The sequence below is a fragment of the Struthio camelus genome, chromosome 26 (genome assembly GCF_040807025.1).
Source record: "Struthio camelus isolate bStrCam1 chromosome 26, bStrCam1.hap1, whole genome shotgun sequence".
NCBI classification, from domain to species: domain Eukaryota; kingdom Metazoa; phylum Chordata; class Aves; order Struthioniformes; family Struthionidae; genus Struthio; species Struthio camelus.
In genome coordinates this window covers 812,960-831,553 of record NC_090967.1, presented here as the reverse complement: position 1 = coordinate 831,553, position 18,594 = coordinate 812,960, and the positions used below count along the sequence as shown (strand labels likewise).

General features: G+C 50.9%; 1 protein-coding gene across 3 annotated transcripts in view; it reads right to left on the bottom strand.

Annotated features, from left to right (window-relative positions):
- Positions 1 to 1,417: 1,417 nt before the first annotated feature.
- MARCHF2 (membrane associated ring-CH-type finger 2) overlaps positions 1,418 to 18,594 on the bottom strand; it is a 38,697-nt gene continuing 21,520 nt past the window's right edge. For all 3 annotated transcript variants that reach the window (XM_068920211.1, XM_068920209.1, XM_068920210.1), the window contains exons 4-5: positions 7,720 to 7,929; positions 1,418 to 4,554 (exon numbers count right to left, since the gene is read on the bottom strand). In XM_068920211.1, coding sequence (XP_068776312.1) covers positions 4,396 to 4,554; positions 7,720 to 7,929 — 369 coding nt within the window. In that variant the 3' untranslated portion in view covers positions 1,418 to 4,395. The remainder of the gene's footprint in view (positions 4,555 to 7,719; positions 7,930 to 18,594) is intronic.

Below are 18,594 nucleotides of genomic sequence, written 5' to 3'. Positions count from 1 at the left end.
TTTTGCAGGGCAGGAGGAGGCTCTGGCTGCCCTGAGCATGGCTCCCAGCCCCAGGAGGTCTGTTCATCCCTCTCAGGGTGGGCCAAGCAGCCCCCAGCCTCCACGGGAGCAGAGCAGGAAGCCAGTGGCTAAGGACAGGGCTGGGCAGCACAGTGCACTGCCAAAAGCTCAGCCTCTTCCATGGGGATAGGATGAGGCCGTGCTAAAAACAGAGCCCAGGAAGGAAAACTGAGCTCCTGCTTCCTGCCCAGGGGCTCCCCAGATACCCGTGGTCACGAGGGACCGATCTAGCTGGGAAGATCAGCACCATCCCCAGCTCAGCTGCTCCCAGCTGCAGGGTTGTGCAGGATATGGAGTCTCTGCCCCGGGGGGCTGGATCCAGCCCAGGACAGGGACTCCTGCCTCCACACCAGTCTGGAGGAACAAGCTCAGCAAGCCCTGCCAGAACTCTGTGCCCCACGTTGTCCTTGGAGCAAGCTGCAGAGTACCGTGTCCCAGGAGCCTAGATCACCCTCTCCTGCTCCAAACCAGTTGGCAGCTTTCACATGCTGCAGCTTCAGATGTAGCACTCCAAAGGCTCAGCAGAACTCAGACCAAGACTCCAAGAAGTTCCTCAGGATGGTGGCAAGGCCTCGTCAAATGGTCCTGCAGCTCTTAGCACCAGCAAGCAGACCCCCCTGGAGCGAAGCGCCAGGCAGGACTGGCTGGCAGCAGGGTGGACCTGCTCAGATGATTCACTGGAGAAATGTCAGCAATGTTTCAAATAAGCATTCCTGTGGCACAGCTTGCAAAACATGACATCAAGTTGGCATTTTAACTACGCCTGGTCATCCTCACAGGTCTAATCTGTTGGGATTCTGGTTCTAGGGACTCCCTGCCTTTGAGGCCATACCTAAGGGTTCCTTAGTAGTTTACTAGCCTTTACCAGGTCAGCAGAACACTAAAGAGACAACAAAACAGAGAACAGGTATCCCTCTAACCTGATGTAGCACTCCAAAGCCTCGGCAAGACTCGGACTAAGACTCTGGAGTTCCTCAGGATGGTGGTAAGGCCTCATCAAATGTTCCTGCAGCTCTTAGCCAGGCTGGGCTGGTGTAGCCCTCTGCCCGCCCCTTGGAGAGGCTGAAAGAATCCCCTTGGCCCAAACCTCACCATCACCTTCACCTCCTTGCTTGACCCACACTAGGGAGGCTGCAGTGTGCACAGACAGGAGAAACCTGCCCTCAAATCAGAGCAAGCCTTGGCTTTGTCCAGCTTTGGCTCAAGCAGAAAGCCTTCTGCCAGCTCTCCCAGGGGCAAGGCTAGGAAAGCTGCTCGCAGTGCCCAGGCAACCCAGCACACAGGGTACCCTAGCAGGGAGACAGCTCCAGCTCTTCGAGCCCTCCCAACTTCTCCAGTAACAACAGAACAACCCACAGTTCGTCTCACTTTTATTTACATAATTGCACAGCCCATTTCCTCACGACACTGGAACGTGGCAGGTCAAAGACATTGATTTCCCACATCCCCCAGAGCTGAGCGTCTCCACTGGGAAGGAGGAGAAGGTTCAAAGAGGCGCTATCAGCTGCTGCAGTGGCACATGCAACAACTCCAATTATTGGCAACTATGATAAAGACAACAGAGCAGAGAGTGAAGCCACAACCCTGCAGCAGCACAGGGCCAGGCCCCATCTGCCCCAGCCAGGGACTTCTGGCTTTCACAGTTGCATCTTTGGATCAACATCGGGTTTCCCAGCTGAAACACCAGCCCCATTAAGTCCATACTATGGGAACGCAGTGTGGGAATGCACATCCTCAGATACTAGAGGCGTTAGCGCCAGCACTAGATGCGTCAGAAGATCAAGCTCCTGGGAGGCAGCCAGGGATGGGAGGGTTAAACTAGACCCCCAGATTCAGATTGTTGTTGCTCTGGAAATATCCTGGCGACATGAGTGTCGCTGGGGAAGGGCTGAAGCGGGGGGGGGAGGGCCCAGCACCAGGCACAGAGCGGCAATGCAGCGCTCATTGCCAAGGGAAGGGGTTTGGGGAGGGAGGCAGCGCCCACGCAGGAGCTGCGGTGCCTGGAAGCAGGGCTGAGCCCCTCCAGCAGCACAGCCGGCACAGCTGGGGAGCAGAGGGGCTACCGCATGGCCCCCGCACACACGCAAACCTCTGCACGGTGGGAGCAGCAGGCTAGAACTGTTAGCAGCAGGAGCAGCTACTCTGCAAAAGCTGATTTGAAATGAGTGCTCGTAGGACATTACTGCTGCGCAGTGACCGTGATTGCAGCTGGACTGAGGAGGCCTCTCTTTACTGTAAGCCTCTAGGAGCAATGCGGGCCAAATCATCCCAAATTACAGAAAAAAGGAAGGAAGGGAAAGAAAGGAAGGTGCCCACAAGTAAGTGGGGAAAGGGAACAGACCAGACCTTTCCAGGGGTCTGGAAGAGAGAGGGGAGCAGCTGTGGCAGAAAGCCTTTGTCCCCATGACCAAACACATGATCTGACCCTTGTGCTCAGAGCAGAGAGCAAACTGGACCACCATATGCAAGCCCAAGGCTGGGCAGACAGAGGTTGCTGCAAAATGTGCTGGGATATCATTGAGTCATGCAAAGAAGCCTGGGACATGAGATAAAGGAGGAAAGCGGACACATGCCCTGGGGTTGGAGCCATCCTGCTGGGGACACAGGACACTGGCTACTGCTGCTCATGCCCACCAGGGGCTTCCAGTCTAACAGGGCACTAGACCGATCCACCTGCATTCAGCAAAGAGAGCAGAGGAACATGGTGCACACCCATGCCCACCACAAGAACAGGGGCACTGCTGGAGCCTACTTTCGCCCTGCTATCTACGCTCTCTGGTGCAGGAATCTGAGCCAAGGCTCATGTCAAGCAGCAGCACATAACCCTGGAGCACTCAGCAGGGCAGTGCCAACGCAGGCATCCTTACAGCCCGCTCTGCTAGCAGGGCTCTGGAGAGCACAGCACCAAATGCAGGCATCGTCTGGCACGGTGGGGAAGCAGTGGAGAGGCAGGGACAAAAGCCAAAGTCAGGAAGAGAGACTCCACACCAGGTGCTAAAGACCTTTGGCAGATCAGCCCCTCCAAGACAGAGGGGTTTGTTAGCTAGGTGCATGCAGGTGGATGGAGGAGGAAGAGGAGCACTGGCCCTGCAAGAGAAGGGACCCAGAGCCTGTGCTCCTCCAGGAACAAGTGAACTTGGGGCATTTCTCTAGTGGACACAGATAACAGGCAGGCAGCCATTTCAGGGATGAACTAAACCATAGCAGCTCCTCTGGCTTTCACCAAGGAATGTGCAAGTAAAGTGTACAGAGGCAGCCGAGGCTGCCTGCATCCTGCCAAGCAACTGTGGAGTATGGCCTGCCCTAGTAAGGTATGTGCGGAACTGAGTAACGAGAGGTCCAGCCTCAAGACACTGAAAGGACACCAGTAAACAGAGACTCTAGCTCTCACCTCCTGGGGTCAGAAAAGGTCCTTTCTGAGCCTTCTAACAGCAAAAGGCAATGGTGAGTTTAGCTAGTACAAACCATCACTTCCCACCCACAGATCCTCCATCTACCTTTGCTAGAGGGACTTTCATACCAAGAGCTGAGCACATCCACGTCCTGAGGATGAGCAGGTTCTGGGAAGAAAGTGTTTTGTGAGATCACATCTGCACAGGAAAGAATTTTCTCATTCAAAACTTCTTTTGAAATTCTCAAAATTACAGTATTTTACAGTACAAAATGTCTCCATTCAGTATTATGTCATTTTACTCCTTCTGGGATTATAATAATTATTAAAAACACACAACTTCGTAGAAAGGACAGAAACACCACAAAAGAGACCAAAGAATAACGGCAAAGGCTGCTGCAACATTGTCAAAACCCATGTAGTGCAAAGGAGAAGAATGACTTTCAAGAACGGTCAATGAAAAGTGTTCTTTAAATGCTCACTTGGAGAAAAGGCATAGATTTAACCTCTGAATGAGATCAGGCTGCCAGCTTCTATACTGAAGCTTAGAACATCAACACAAAAGGACTGAAACACGATCTGCATGGCCATTAAAAAATAATATTATATATAGATATACATATATAGGGGGAGAGATTTTCCACATATGGTATTTAGTTATAGGAAAGTGTCCCTGCAGACAGGCACATTTGCCATCGGGCTCTTTTGGGCCGTTTCACACGACAGACTTTTATCATCTGTCTGTTTGCTGTAGCATAAAGTACGTGCTAACTGCAAAGTCCCTTTGGGTGGGATGACTGTTTCTTAGCGCCTCCACAGCTATCACGTTCGTGGCATGCACGTGGAGATCTGAACCTCTTTCCTGTTGCCAGCCCCAAAGGGCTGCCCCTGCCCCGGCCGTAGGTGCAGCCTCACAGCACAGTAGGCAGCGGCCGAGGGACAGATCAGACGGTGGTTTCATCCGCGGTCTTCTTCATGAGCTTGGCAGAGAGCAGGGAGTGGGGCATGGGGTGAGGGCTCCGCGAAGCTGGGATCATCAAGCGGACTTTCTGGTTGGTCCTTCGCCACTCCGAGTACAGCTGGCAATGGTAGCGGAACGAAACCTGGTGGGCAACAACGCATCGGTCTGGTTACCATACTCCCAGCAGAAATGCCAGAGCCTGTAGGGGGCTGGCGAGACACCAGCCACCCCATCCATTCTAGTCATGCTTTCTGGCTATTCCAGCACCGCTCCTAAGCAAAGGAAGCAGCATTAACCCCAAAACGGTTTGGGGTGCTCCATGTCCCAAACCTTTAATGAGAAATCTATCTCGCACTGACACCAGTCTGAGACAGCCAAAGGGGCTTCCCAGGCAGCACCAGGACAGAGGGCCAGAGTTTACTCAGCTGGGTTTGGGAAACAAGCCACAGAGACATGGCAGGGAGGAACCATAGTTGGCCCCTTCATCCTGGGCATGGGCTGAAGCAAGCTCCGGGGCTGGACTAAACCAGGGGTTCTCAATGGGATCAGCCTAGAAGTGGCTGAATCCAGCCAAACTCCTCCAGCCTTACAGATCCCAGTGGATCTGATGCACCCTCTGCAGAAACCTTCTCTCCTTGCTCTGCAATGGCAGGACTTTAGTTGATCTTTTACCATCATTTCTTCTGACAACGCTCTTGCTCAGGAGATGGTCAGTTCTATGCACAGCCCACCAGAGGGAGACAGGAGAGGACGCCACGGCTGGACAGGACCTGCAACAGCCTGCCCAGCAGCAGGAGCTGGCCCTGTGGGGAGAGCTTTCAGCTTGGCTTCCCCAGCTGGCTGGGCTCCTTGCTTTGCCCTGCTGCAATCATTAACCCCACTACACATTTTTTCCCAGCTCCTCCTGCTTCCTTAGCTTTGAAATTACACTCTTTTCTAGAAATTTTTGAGGAATAAAATGTGACTGTGTGCGACATAAAAGGAACAAAGAGAGCAGGTATTTTCCTTGCATTTTTTTCCCTCAAAAAAGGGAAATTCCCTTCCTCTTGTGAGGAAGAAAATTAAATACTTAATCTAGTCAGCCACTCTTCAAAACCAAAGTTTTTTGTTTTGCAGAAGTAAAGGGAACATCATGCGTCATTTAGCTGGTATACCTGACAAATAAAAAGTCAGTACCCCTACTACTTTTGGATAGTACTCACACATGCTACCAGAGATGGAGCTGGGCCGTGCATGGGGCAATTTAGCCTATTCACCTGTACGCTCCCATCTTTTCCTAACATAGAGATGCAACTGTGGAAATAATGGGATTTACTTTTACATGAGAAGTAGATGCCTCTTGTAGCATTGCTGTAGTGTTCAGAGACAGTGTGCAAATGGAGAGTTAATAAGGCAAAATTCAAGGAAAGCTCCTGCTCCATAGGAAGGAGCAGTAGCCCTGACCACAGCATCTCCCACAAACCTCACGCTGGGGCTCTGACCACAGCGCATCACTGTCGACCCGCATAACAGCCCTCTGCGCTGCACAGCCCACAGTGGCACAGAGGTATTGCAATAGCCTGTTACAGTAAGTCTGAATAACGGGGCTCCAGATCAGTCCCAGGACAGAGAAGACAGAAGCACTTCCTCTTAAGCTTTCCAGTTGTAGCTCAGCTTTCTGCAGAAATGAAGCTTACGCAACTGTGCGTCAGAGCATGTACATGCAGCGCTGGGGTTCTCCCTTGACAGTTCCCTAGTGCATTGCAGTTGCTGCCTGTTTTGACAGCAGCACAGATCACACGCACTCAGTGCACTGGCTGCTTCCTATGCGCACCCCACCGAAGGGGAGGCTGCAGCACCAGCTCACCCTTCACCAGAGCCCATGTAGGAGAGCTGCAAGGAACGTCCAAACCCCAGGGAAAGCTCAGTTTCTCTGAGAGATCAGCGCACAAGGTGGCAGGGAACCGGGCTGTGACTGGGCTGCCCACAGCACGGCCAGCTTTTCTGGGCCCCACTCTTTCACCCCTGGCCACTGTGTCTCCTCCCTTCCCAAGATGGTGCTTCCCAGCAAGCAGCCAGAAAAGGGTACCAAGAGGGTGTGAGTACATGCCAGGCTTGGAAGGAGGAGAGCTGAAATGAAAACCCAAACCCTGAAACCCACACCAACAGAACATGAAAGAACTGGGTGGGAAACAGAAGAAAGTCCCCAGCCTGGGAGCCGTCAGAGAGAACAGGAGCAGCTCGGCTTGGGGAGCCTGCAGGGGCTCTGGGAGCAGCAGGGCAAGGAGCTACTCCCTAGCCCAGATGCTCCTCTGGGCTCTCAGCTGGGAGAGCTCACGGACGTGCTACACAGCAAATTCATATTTGCTTTCCTGCTCTTACGGCCCTGCTCCAAGCTGCAGGCTCCTGGCTGCCTAACACAGCATGTGTGAAAGGACGCAAAGCAAGGCATCTGTGGGAAACCCTTTCCCAGCACAGATCAGTGAAGCATCCAGGCAGAACCAAGTGCCGATTCCCACTAATCCTTGGTTCCTCTAACCCCCATAATGTAGCAGTAAAACAGCAGTGGTGGGCCAGGGCAGCCTGCCTACCCAACCTTGGCTCAGAGCTCTGCGCCTGAAAGCCCAGTTCGAGAAGGGAGGCAGAGCTCTGCCCAGGTCAGAGTACTCCTTACACACACCCTTGTGTGCTACTGACATTTCAAAAATACATTTGTAGATATTTATTTAGCTATGGGCCACAGAAACCCCAGACAACCAGTTGACGGGCTGGCACCTCCTTCCTCCTTGCTACTGCTCCTCTGAGTATGGCCCCGCTGCACTGGGTGGCACAAAGAGTGAAGGGACATGGTGGAAGGTTCCTTAGGATCAAATGTTTTCCAGGGTTTTTTTTCCTAAACCACCGAAGCGCCAAGTCTGTGTTTCTTCTCTTACTTTAAAATAGCAATAGGCACAACAGCTAGATTGATGCCTGCCCCCAGCGCCAGCGCTTTCCACCCAGCCTCAGCCATGCTCAAGCCTGTCTGTGCCTGGATACCTTACAGCCCACGGAACATGGCTCCCATGTCAATCTGGAAAGCAGATGATCAGGAAGTGGTTTCTCATTCTCAGGCACAGCCAGCAGCTCATTTTCAAGCAACAACTTTAGCAGCTCCCATTTAAAGACAATTAAATGGACATTCAAGAGAACGAGCCAGAGCTTTGCTCAGGAGGGCAGTCAGAGAAATGGCTGGCTGCACCAAAGCGGTGTGAGCCAGTACTCTGACCTCCCTTTTTAGCAGAACAAGACCCCAGGCAGTGGAGAGCGAGGCTCTCTCTTGCACACTCACCAGTGTCCAAAGGACGTAGATTGTAAAAAGTGCTATAGTTAGTGCTATGAGTCCAATGGCCTCCAGTCGGCTGTTGAACTGCAAATGATCCTGGGCTCCACGAAGACACAGCCAGCCTGAGATCGCTGCCAGAGGAGTAATGAACAGGAAACACACCATGTCACAGAAAAGGGTCCTCTTCTCATTGCGGGGACCAGGATCCTTCAGCCACTGCAGAAAGGAAAGGAGAAAGGGCATTAGTCAGCGCTGTGCTGGCAAAGCAGGACTGCTGCCCCGGCAAGCTCTCAGGTGCTCTCTGCAGTCTGCAAAGTACCTGGTGGATACACTTAACTCACAGAAACCTTCATCATAATAGGGCTAGAAAGCTCCAAGCGTATCTTTAACAACTAACAAGGGAAAAGGAAGCAACAGCTGAAGAATGTGGGGGGGGGGGAGGGGAAGGCATCAGGAAACACAGGAGCAGCCTGGGCTCTTCCCTAGAGTAGCAAAGCCCAGCATGAGCTAGCAGACAGAGGGAGGTTGGTTTAGTGAAGTTTGGTCTAGTGAAGCTCCGTCAGGTCTTGGACTGAGCTTCAACAGAAACATATCCATGTCTCTACAGCTAGTGTATGGACTTCAGGAAATCAGGGGCTGCAGGGTCTGTGGCCAGACCAAGCCACCAGGCCAGCTGTCCCAAATCCAACACTAGTTCCTTTTGGAGAACCTTGGCATTTTAGGCTGTCACTCCTCATTTAAATCAAAAGCAAATCTGAAATATCCAGATTCACCTGTGAGACTGTGCAAGGAGACAGCTGGGCAGATGGAGTACTCTCAAGGGTACTGCACTGTCCTCAGGGCCCGCTGGAGCTGAGGCAGCACTGCTCCCCAGGGAGTCCAGCTCCCACTCGATGCCACCAGTGGGAAATGCAAACACCCACATATTCAATATTTTCACTGAGTTGATGACAGAGAGGGAAAAAAAAGCATATCATTTTAGCAACTAAGTTACCTAAATGCATGGGCTGGAAGACCCCTTACCTGATCTCCCCAACTCCAAGTCTGGAGTTACTATGGGGTTGCCTGCTTTCAAACAGGCAGCGTTAAAAGGGAACAATTTGAGAACTCTGAATACAAAGTCCCTTCCCTAAGAGAGAAATCACAGTGTAAAAAGAAAGTGATACAGAAGTGCTGGTGGCAGACATGCAAGAAGTAAATGGGACAGGACCAGCCGAAGAAGAGCACTGGCAACCCGAGTGCATGGCTGGACAGAAAGATAAGCAGAAAAGGTTTGCCTTGGAGGGGCAGCATGGAAGGATGTATGTAACTTCGTGCAGATTTAACCAAGGGGAGAGAGCCTAACATCAAGGACCAACAGTGAGACACAAGAGAAGGGTGAAGAAAGGCTCTGAAGTATAGACAAATAACTCCTGTGAGCTGGAAAAGAGAAGGAGCAGATGGTGAATAGGGGCAAGGAACAGCAACGTGGCTGTGGCATCAGATCCGCAGCAGTGGCGTGCTCTCCGGGCACCTGCAGTGGGATGATGAGCCGGACAAGGCCAGAGGAGAGGACACTGCAACAACAGATAAGAGTCTGGCCAGGAATTTCAGCTGGGAGGACTGGTAAACAAGGCTGTATGTTAGAGATGTGATCTGATGCGTCCAAGAGACCCAGGCAGAGCATGAACGAGTGAAGCTAGGGAGCAAGCTGAAGAGCAAAGAGATCTGGGGCCCGAGTCGTGTTCCTGCAATAAAAACGGGCAAGTTTAAAGCATTTTAAAAGCCATGCTGAGCACAACTGGATGGTCAGACAACCACAAGGAAATTTCACAGCGGCCACAATCATGGTTTGGACATGCGGAACTGAGTGCGGGGCGGCAGACCTGCAAGTCACCCTCTGCGTGGCTTTGCAGATAAGATTAGTGGGCGATGAGCTGTGCAGGGAAGAAAAAGACCACATACACAGTCCTGAGCAACCTCAAGAGGAAGCGAGGGTGGACGACAGCTCATCTGCACAAGTAAAACTGCTCCTACAAACAGCATGTTGGCAGCCCTCTCATTCAACCCCCCCCCCCCACACACACACCCTGCACATGCCTGATTTCCCTACTCCAGACAGCAAAGGCCTTCCACCAGCCTGCCACGGCTATACAGCACTCGGGTGGATGCTCAACTGCCTCGACCTGGACCAACAACCCTCCAGCAGCAAATCCCAGAGCATCCCATCCCTGTAAACTTTTGACCCTTGTATAATAAGAATCTCAGGGACTGAGGGCAGCTAAATATTTTACTGTATCCTATTTTGTTTACATGCCTTGTGACCTTTGAAACTCCCCCTTCCTCCCCAAGACGGGAGCCAAGCATGGAAAGGCAGGAAGCAAATTAATTTCCTTTTGAAGTAGTTGATTCACTTGGCCAATATGCATCAACACAGCAAAAAGAGAATACAATAAGCCACCTTAAGGGTGCAGGGGTTTTGGCATAGCGGCAGATTAATGCACATGGGACTTAAAATAAACCTTGCAAACAATCCAAAAGTGTTCAGATTGAACAATTTTTGTAGGGAAAACCGTCAAGTAAACATGGGAAAGCAACAAAAGCACAACTTGGTCTTCTTCCAGGCCAAGTCCAAAAACAACTGCTTCCATGCCACAACCAAGTGTGAGCCCAAAGGCAGAGAGGCAGAGCTGGCTGCTCTCTGCCCCACTTTGGCTACAAGCTGGGTCCAAGACCCCCCCCCCCCACTGGCAACAACCTCTCTCTGCTTGTGCAACAAGAAGTTGTTCCGGGTCCAGAATATTTCTTTGTCCTCCAGCACAATCCTGGGGCTTTTCCAGATGTTCTTTCTTACTTGGATCAGCAGGGTTGTGGAAGGGAGCTTGTTTCTCTCACCCATGGCGTGACACCCTCCTACAGTACTGCTGTGAAATGCTTGCACAGTTGGCCATAGCAACCACAAGCCACCTCAAGTGGCTCCCTTGGGTGGACTCATGGCAGCCCATGATGGGTGCTGCACCCCCTGCAGGGACCCGCAGTATAGCATCTGGGGAGGATGCTATAGACTAGCGCCAGGCGGGGAGCAGCCCCATGCCTTGCTGTCATATTCTTGAGATTACAGGGAAAACTTCCAAGCACTTTGCTTTCCTCTCTAGGCCACGTCCTTTAAAGCTTAAGGGTTGTCTGTACTGCTGTTTAGCAGTGGCTTCAGCTGGGCATCCTTTGCACTTCATGTAAAGCAGACCTCAAAGAGGGGGAAGGACTGAAGGAAGATGAGCTCTGATGTTTGCGGGACGAACGAAGGAAGATGAGTTTCTGATCTTTGGGCATTTCAGTGCCCAAGGAACTAGGGTGAGCTCTCGATGACAGAAGGCTAGAGGACAGAAAGGCACCAGGATATCATCAGCTCCTCAGCAAGCAAACAGCAGAGCTCATAATTATGTAAATATAATGATCACAAAGACCTACCAATCTCAACTGCAGGCCCTACCAGAAAGTTCCCTCTGCACTTCACCACTACGGTATCACACAGGCAGCAGCAAAGATGACAAAGCATCTGGCTGTGGAAAGCCAGCTATGTACTAAACTTCCTTTGTCCTGCCCATCCACCAAATAGTTGTCCTGCAGCTGCTCAGGTGTCTGTTGCGTTTCCTCTTGTCGCTGACCTGGCAGGTGGCTACGTAAGCCAGGAAAGGAAAACATAACCTTGGTTCACAGCACTGTCCCTGCCCTGAGCAATGCACTGAAACAAAAAACATAACTTCAGAAGAGGAACTGTCGCATCCCTTCCCTGGGCGGCCACAATGAAATCCCACTGAAACCTCCTTGCAGGCCACCAAGCTACTGGGGCAGCCCCAGCAGGATTATCCTGTTTCCTTTCCCAAGGTGGGCAGGGATGTTTTCTGATGCAGCACTTGGGAGTTCAGGAAGCTGAAGATCAGAAATGCCCCCAGCCCTACAAGCAGGGCATGAATGAAGTCTCTCTTCCTCATCCTCCTCTCCCCGCTGCCCAACAGGCTGCTGTGGCTGCTCTCGATACTCCACAAACCTCGACAAGCTGAATCTCGCCTCACACAGGCACGGGAGCCTTTCCGATGCACTCCTCACAGAATCACAGAATCGTTTAGGTTGGAAGGGACCTCTGGAGATCATCTAGTCCAACCTCCCTGCTCAAGCAGGGTCCTCTAGAGCATATTGCCCAGGATCACATCCAGATGGGTTTTGAATATCTCCAGCGAAGGAGATTCCACCACCTCTCTGGGTAACCTGTTCCAGTGCTCTGTCACCCTCACAGTGAAGAAGTTTTTTCTCAGGTTTAGGTGGAACTTCCTGTGGTTCAGAACTGTGGTTCCTCCTCAGTACAGCTCAAGCCCCAGGGAAGCACAGGGGCACCATGCTGACCCAAGGAGAGCAATAACAGCACATAAAGGGGGCTGCAGGAGCCCTCAAAGTAGTGCATAAGAAATAACAATTGGGGGAGCAGAGGAACTGACTCGAGGCCCCACAACTCCCTGAGAAAAGGGCCATGCAATGATTTTGCAGATGCTGAAGCAGCTGTGCAGAGCACTTTTTGACACAGCAGTGTGTGCTTCTGTGGTTTGTGCCACCACGGGAAATGCTGCACCACCAAAGGCACAGCTGCAAGATCACGGCACCACCAGCAGCTGCACCCCAGAGACCCCCCCGCTGGTAGTAGGTCCTCTAGACCACGCAGGGCATGAACGGGGCTGGGCAAACTGCGGAGGATGGAGACGTAAGGAAGAGATTAGTGCTGCACAGTGCCAATGGAGGGCAGGGATGAAGCATTTTGGGCTGTGGCCCAAAAAAGGCCACTCAGCACTTGCTCAACAGCGTCAGGAGAGTGCATAGAGAAATATCGAGAGGATCTAGAGATCTAAAGAAAAGAGGAGCATCTAGAGAAATATAATGAGAAGATCTAGGATGGGATCTGGGCAAAAAGGATGAGAGAACATGGGATTCAGTGATGGTTTTTTACTAGCTGCAAGAGTCTAACATAGGCTTGCATTGAAAGAGGAGAGAGATCAGAGTGACAAGCCGAGACAGGGCATAGCAGGGCATAGGGGAGACAGAGAAGAGAATGGGGCAGCGAGTTCAGCAGAAGAGTTCAAGGAAAGCAGAGCAAAAACGTCTGTGAGGAAGATAAGTGCTGGAGGAAGGGTGGGGAGAGCTTACGTCACATCTCGCAGTTCTCTGAACTGGAAGGGGGGTAGAAACCACTCCCGCACTGGGTGCTGCGTTTGGAAGCAAAACTTCTTTTCCTAGTAACATAAGCTGGACTGATAAAAACATCACTACTGCTCCCTGCCAACCTCACTTCACTTGTACTAGAGCCATTCCTGCAGCACCTCCACCAGCACGGAGTGGAAGGACCGCATGCAGCAGACCTGCTGGAAGTGTCCCCTACTCCCGTGTAATCCAACCGCCATGCAAGCATGCCTGCGAGTTTCAAACACGTTGCAGGCAACAGCTGTGTTTGGAAGTTGAATTTTCCTTACCAGACCAAAACAAAAAATCCACTGACCTACATAAAATATCCAGCTTAAGTGAACCAAGAACATCAGCAGTCAGTGACAAATAAGCATCTTCAATCCAAAATGTGTAATAGAGCACAAAGGAAAACAGTAGGAGCAAAAAACACGGCTGTCTCCAGTACGACATGATACACTTGGAAGGAATTCTTCTGAAGAAGCATAAGGACGCACAGATATTGCTAAAGCTGCCATTTTGAAATGAAACACATTAACAAGCATATTGCAAGGAGCACCAGCACTGAAGACACGAAAGCAGAGTTTTCTTGGGGCTCCATCACAAGCCCAGCTTGCAACGACAGAAATTTGGGAACAAAGAGCATTGTTAAACTGCTTCAGTGGTGACAATACAAAACAGCCCTTGGCCCATTCACCAGAAAAACAGTTTGTGGAAGGAGTGAGTTGTCTCCAATGAATTTTGCTTTAGCAAAGGTATTAAATCCTTACAGAGGCACTATGAACAAGTCACACATAACACACGTTAGTCTTTGTCACCAGGATACATGGGCTTTAGACACCCTGGTAATTTTAGCAAAGGCAGAGCCCCTCGCCCTTATCACCCAAAATGCATGCACTGTCAGAGCCCAGCCCTGTTAACTCTGCTCTTCTGGTCCTGGGATTTAAATGAAGGGTGGCCAAAAAATATGTTCTTCCTCTTTAAGGTGGACGGACATGTTGCCGGGGATTAAAGAGCTGCTGCTCTGACGCCCGCACAATCTGCCAGCCCCGGACACTTCCGCACAGAGACCTTAACTGCTCGGCACAGGCCCGCAGCCCCCACGACACGGATTTCCCAACAGCAGACCCATGGCTGTCTAAGCAGCGCCTTGCTGAGGGGGAGGCTGTGCCAAAGGGCACAGGAAATCAGACCGGACTTGCAGCACAGGCAGACAACAGCGGTTGCTGTGGGGCAGCTCGTGACGGGACATCACAGCCTGTAACAGGAGTCATGGGGACCGGAGACGGTGTTTCTCTTAAGCCCATTTAGAAAGACTCAGAGAGGGAAGGCTACCAATAGGGAAATGTTAACATGCTTTAAAAGAGGTTAACGAGTAGAAAAGACAAACGGGAAAGGGGCAGTGCCACAGCCAGGATGCCAGCAAAATGCGCAGAACAAAGTGGCCACAGAAAGGAAATACTTTCTCTAATAGTCTGAGGAAACAAAGAAGGCAAAGGGGCCAGAGGGAGCCTGGGTACAAGAAAAACAGACTGACTAGTTCGCCCACTTCCCTGGCCGTGGGCAGCAGCTGGGGAGACGGACAGGAACCGTGCAGAGGGGACGGTGCTTGCTCCTGCCAGTAGAAACAGAGCCACAGCATCACCTTTGCTAATGCTCTCTAGAAATACCTGATGTTTCAGATCCAGCACTGAATGTCTTACTCCATGTAGCTCTGCTTGGAATCCTAGGGGACAAAGCAGCTTTGGCAGGGAGAGCACTTTGCAAGAGCAAACAGGTTTGTGATGGATTCAGCCACAGACCAAAGAAAGGAGTTCAGCTGGAAAGAAGGTGACTAAGAGGGGGGATACATTTTGCTTCATTTTATACTCTAACAACTGTTTGTCTAAATCATTTCCACTTTCTTTGACTCTTCCTAGAGTCAGAAAAAGGCAGGCACCTCCAGCCAAGTCGTCCCTTCCTAACCTAGGTTTCTAAGGAGGTAGGGACAAATTGGTCAGAAGAGGTATTTCTTTGACCCCATCGACTGCAGGACTCTAGAGAGCAAGGTTTGCTCAGGCAAATTTAAGGTGCCCCAAAGTTAGGGCAAATAAACCCAACCATGCCTGGAGCACAGTGTGGCCATCCACGGCCCAGGCGAAAGAACTGTCTAGACCGAAGCAATGTCTCATTTCCAAAGACCTGTGGCTCTTCTGCTAAAATGCTCTGGACAACAGAAACACAGATGTTTTCTGAAGATCAGTCCTACACAGTAACTAAGCATTTTGTGTGCCTGAGGTTATTTGAGCAAAGCAGAATGAATCACCTGCTCCAGAAGAGCTTTATGCACTCTGACTTGGGGTTTGAATGTTCTCATCTACACATCTACTGCTGAAGTCTTCCAAATAACACAGCAATGCATTTTGCTCTTTTTGACTTTGTCAACCATGCTAGCTACAGTCTAAAATAGTCAGATCACTTCCATGTAAACATACAAACACACATTACTCTAACGTTAATGTAGCAACGTTAATTACTGGAAATTGGTCCTTCTCCAAGGCTTGGCCATCTCATTCTCTGCTGAGGACACATTCCTCACTCAAGAGCCCCAATCCACAACCCTCTGCGGGCTGGAGGCCATTTCAAAGGGCCACGCAGAAGCCGCTCAGTCCTTTCACAGCACAGACACCTTGCACACCCAGCCAACGGCTCCATACCCTCACCAGGCACGGGAACTTCTGTTCAACTCTCCATCTTCACCTGCAATGACTACAACGTGCCCCCCCGAAAAGCATTCAGCCCATCAAACTCACACCCTAATGGTTAACAAAAGCCTTTTGGGCTTTTTCAGCTTTCAAACACTTTCCTAGTTAAAAAAATAACTAAACGAGGCTGCACTGCCAGAGATAACCTCCCCACACCCATGGGGCAGCCTGTGGCTGCCAGAGCTGGCTCAGGGCTCAAATGACTCCCCCACTCCTGGTTCAGAGATCAGGCGCAGCGGCAGCAAACACTGTTGCTATTTTTACTTTGAACAGACCACAATATAAATAAATGGCTACTTAAAGAAAATAACATCCAGTTCTATTAAAAAAAAAAAAACTTTAACCAATGCTGAACAAGGTTGCTGTCTTCCATCCCAAAAGCAGGCTGCTGAACTAAATTACTGTTTGTGAAGTGCACAGCAATTAAGTGCCCTGGAGAAGCCTGAAGAATATGAATAATTTTGTCTTGCAAGCAGGGACAGAAGAGCACACAGCCACACAACACATGGCAGGATAAACCAAGTTAGCTAGCTAGTGTGTACCTTTCACCTGTGCACTCATCCTGGACCTAAGAGTCTGTGATCACATAGAGACCACATTGTAATGCAGCTTTCACCTGTGCACTCATCCTGGACCTAAGAGTCTGTGATCACATAGAGACCACACTGTAATGCAGTTCTACAAGTGGACAGAACTAAGAATTAAGGCAACTTTGTAAGAATTAAGGCAACTTTGATCACTGCCTTTCCTGACTTCCAAGAGCTTTCTGCAGCTGCCATAGAAGCATTTCAGCTCAACCATGTAGTCTCCCCACAGCCTTTGCCAAAGTGATTCCTCCAGTCCACAGTCAGTTCTCAGCCTCCCTCCTTCTGAAGGCTCTTCATGCACAAGTAAGATAGAATTATTTTTTCCCAGGGCTGATGGCCTGTTCCAGCTTGGGAAGCATCACCATGCTGTGCCCAGAGATCAGCTGTGCTGACCATGGACCATTAAAGCCAATACAAGGAGCTGTAAGCCTCTCCAGGCTGGAAAGGTAGGGCACAGCAGAGCAAACAGCAAAAGCAGATTGCTTCCTCCTAGGAGGACCAGCATTAGCAAGTAGCATATCACGTAATTCACCTGTGGATTTCATAGCTGCTACATGACAGCAAAGGAGAGCCAGGACACCTGGGTTCCCTTTCACACCCGGGACAGACCCTTTCATCAACCTCACTGCCACCAAGCACGCTCCCACATGGCACCCAGGCCTGGTCTCCATGCCATTTATCCTCCTCCGCTCACTAACTTCCATTTCGACTTCCCAGCTCTCTGCCCAACAAGCTAAGTCTCTCCATCACCTACCAGTCCAGGACTGTTTCTTTCCCCAGTTTTCCAGCTCCTTGACCCAACACGCAGAAACTTTCCCTGTATCAGCCCTGGGACCCAGCGCTGCTCAGGTTTACAGCAGCCTTACGAGCCATCCACAGCTGGGCTGCAGGACATCCTCTTGGCCACCACAGGGACTCAGGGATGGAACAGGCTCTGAGGGAAGCATCTGCTGTGCAGCCCTGGGATCACAGCGCTCACACCCTCCAGGGACTGGGGCTCTTACAGCACTACGGGCTGCTCCCTACCATGCGGCAACCAGTTTTACTTGGTGAGGAGTGGGCTCTCACCACAGCTACTAAACAGCAGGCTCCCACACAAGGATCACATCCCTGGAAGCTTCCAAAAGACCCCTCTGTCCCCATAACATCAAACAGTAGTAGAGAATTTCTCAGGTAAGAAAGTTCAAGAAATCATGTCATTTTTAAATGACCAAGCAGCATCTCTTTCCCTAATCCTGTTCCCAGAAGTGGCCGAACAATTTGGGGCTGAAACTGCACAAAAAGTAGCTGGTGAGGAGTTTCAGCCCAATGTGGTGTGGATGAGATTAAACCAGACTGCAGATAGAGGGTATTAATGGGAAATGCAGACAAGCTGGCAAAGCAGTTACCAGCTCTTTCAGAAGCACTAAGGGCAGAGCCTCCACTAAAGAGACCCGCTTCTGAAAGCAACCCAGTTTCATACATTGGCCTCTAAGTGAATAAAAAGCCCAAGAAAATGTTTCACGCTCACGTTCGTTACTTCTGACGAGCCCAGATTTCTGTGGCGCAGTAGCTCAGCATGGTTGTAACAACTCACGAGAAAATGAGAAACTGAAATCCAGGGCACTTTCCTTATACTCCTGGTAGGGATGAGAGTGTTTTACAGCGTGGTGGAAACTGTACAACAAAAATACCTGATCTTTCCAGGCAGGTGAGCCATGTCACTTGTAGCAGGCAGCCCCCCACTCTTGAAGTGCCAGATACATAGTACATGTGCAGACAAGCTGAACTGCAAGGTACAGAAACCTGGCATGTCCATGTGCCTTGGCCCTAGCGCACATGCTCCGCAGTGCGTACACCAGGCTAATTCACACCAGACTCCCTGCACTCCCTTGCACAGTGGGCAAGCGCTCCTGAGAAGGAGCAGGTTGCCACCACCAGACTATTTAAACAGAGCTACAGCTTCCTTCTCAGGCCAGGGAAAAAGCTTGCTGCCAACAAACTGCAGGCAAAGAAACTGCTCCAAGGCTGTATGAGGATGCCAAGCTGCAGGTTAGACTCTGCTTTACAGCAGGGATCACTCTCACTGGCAAGCTGGCAACTGTTTTCAGCAGAGGTTTAGCCCCAGCCTCTGAACCTGCAAGGCACTAACAACATGCGACATCATGCGAGCTGTTCTCCTAAAAGACACGAGAGCCAGCAGAACGAGGCAGATAACCCCCTTCACTGTGCTCATGGACTCTCCACAAATCCAAAAGGGTTTGCCTGCAGAGTATAAATAATTTTGTCTTGCAAGCAGGGACAGAAGAGCACACAGCCACACAACACATGGCGGGATAAACCAAGTTAGCTAGCTAGTGTGTACC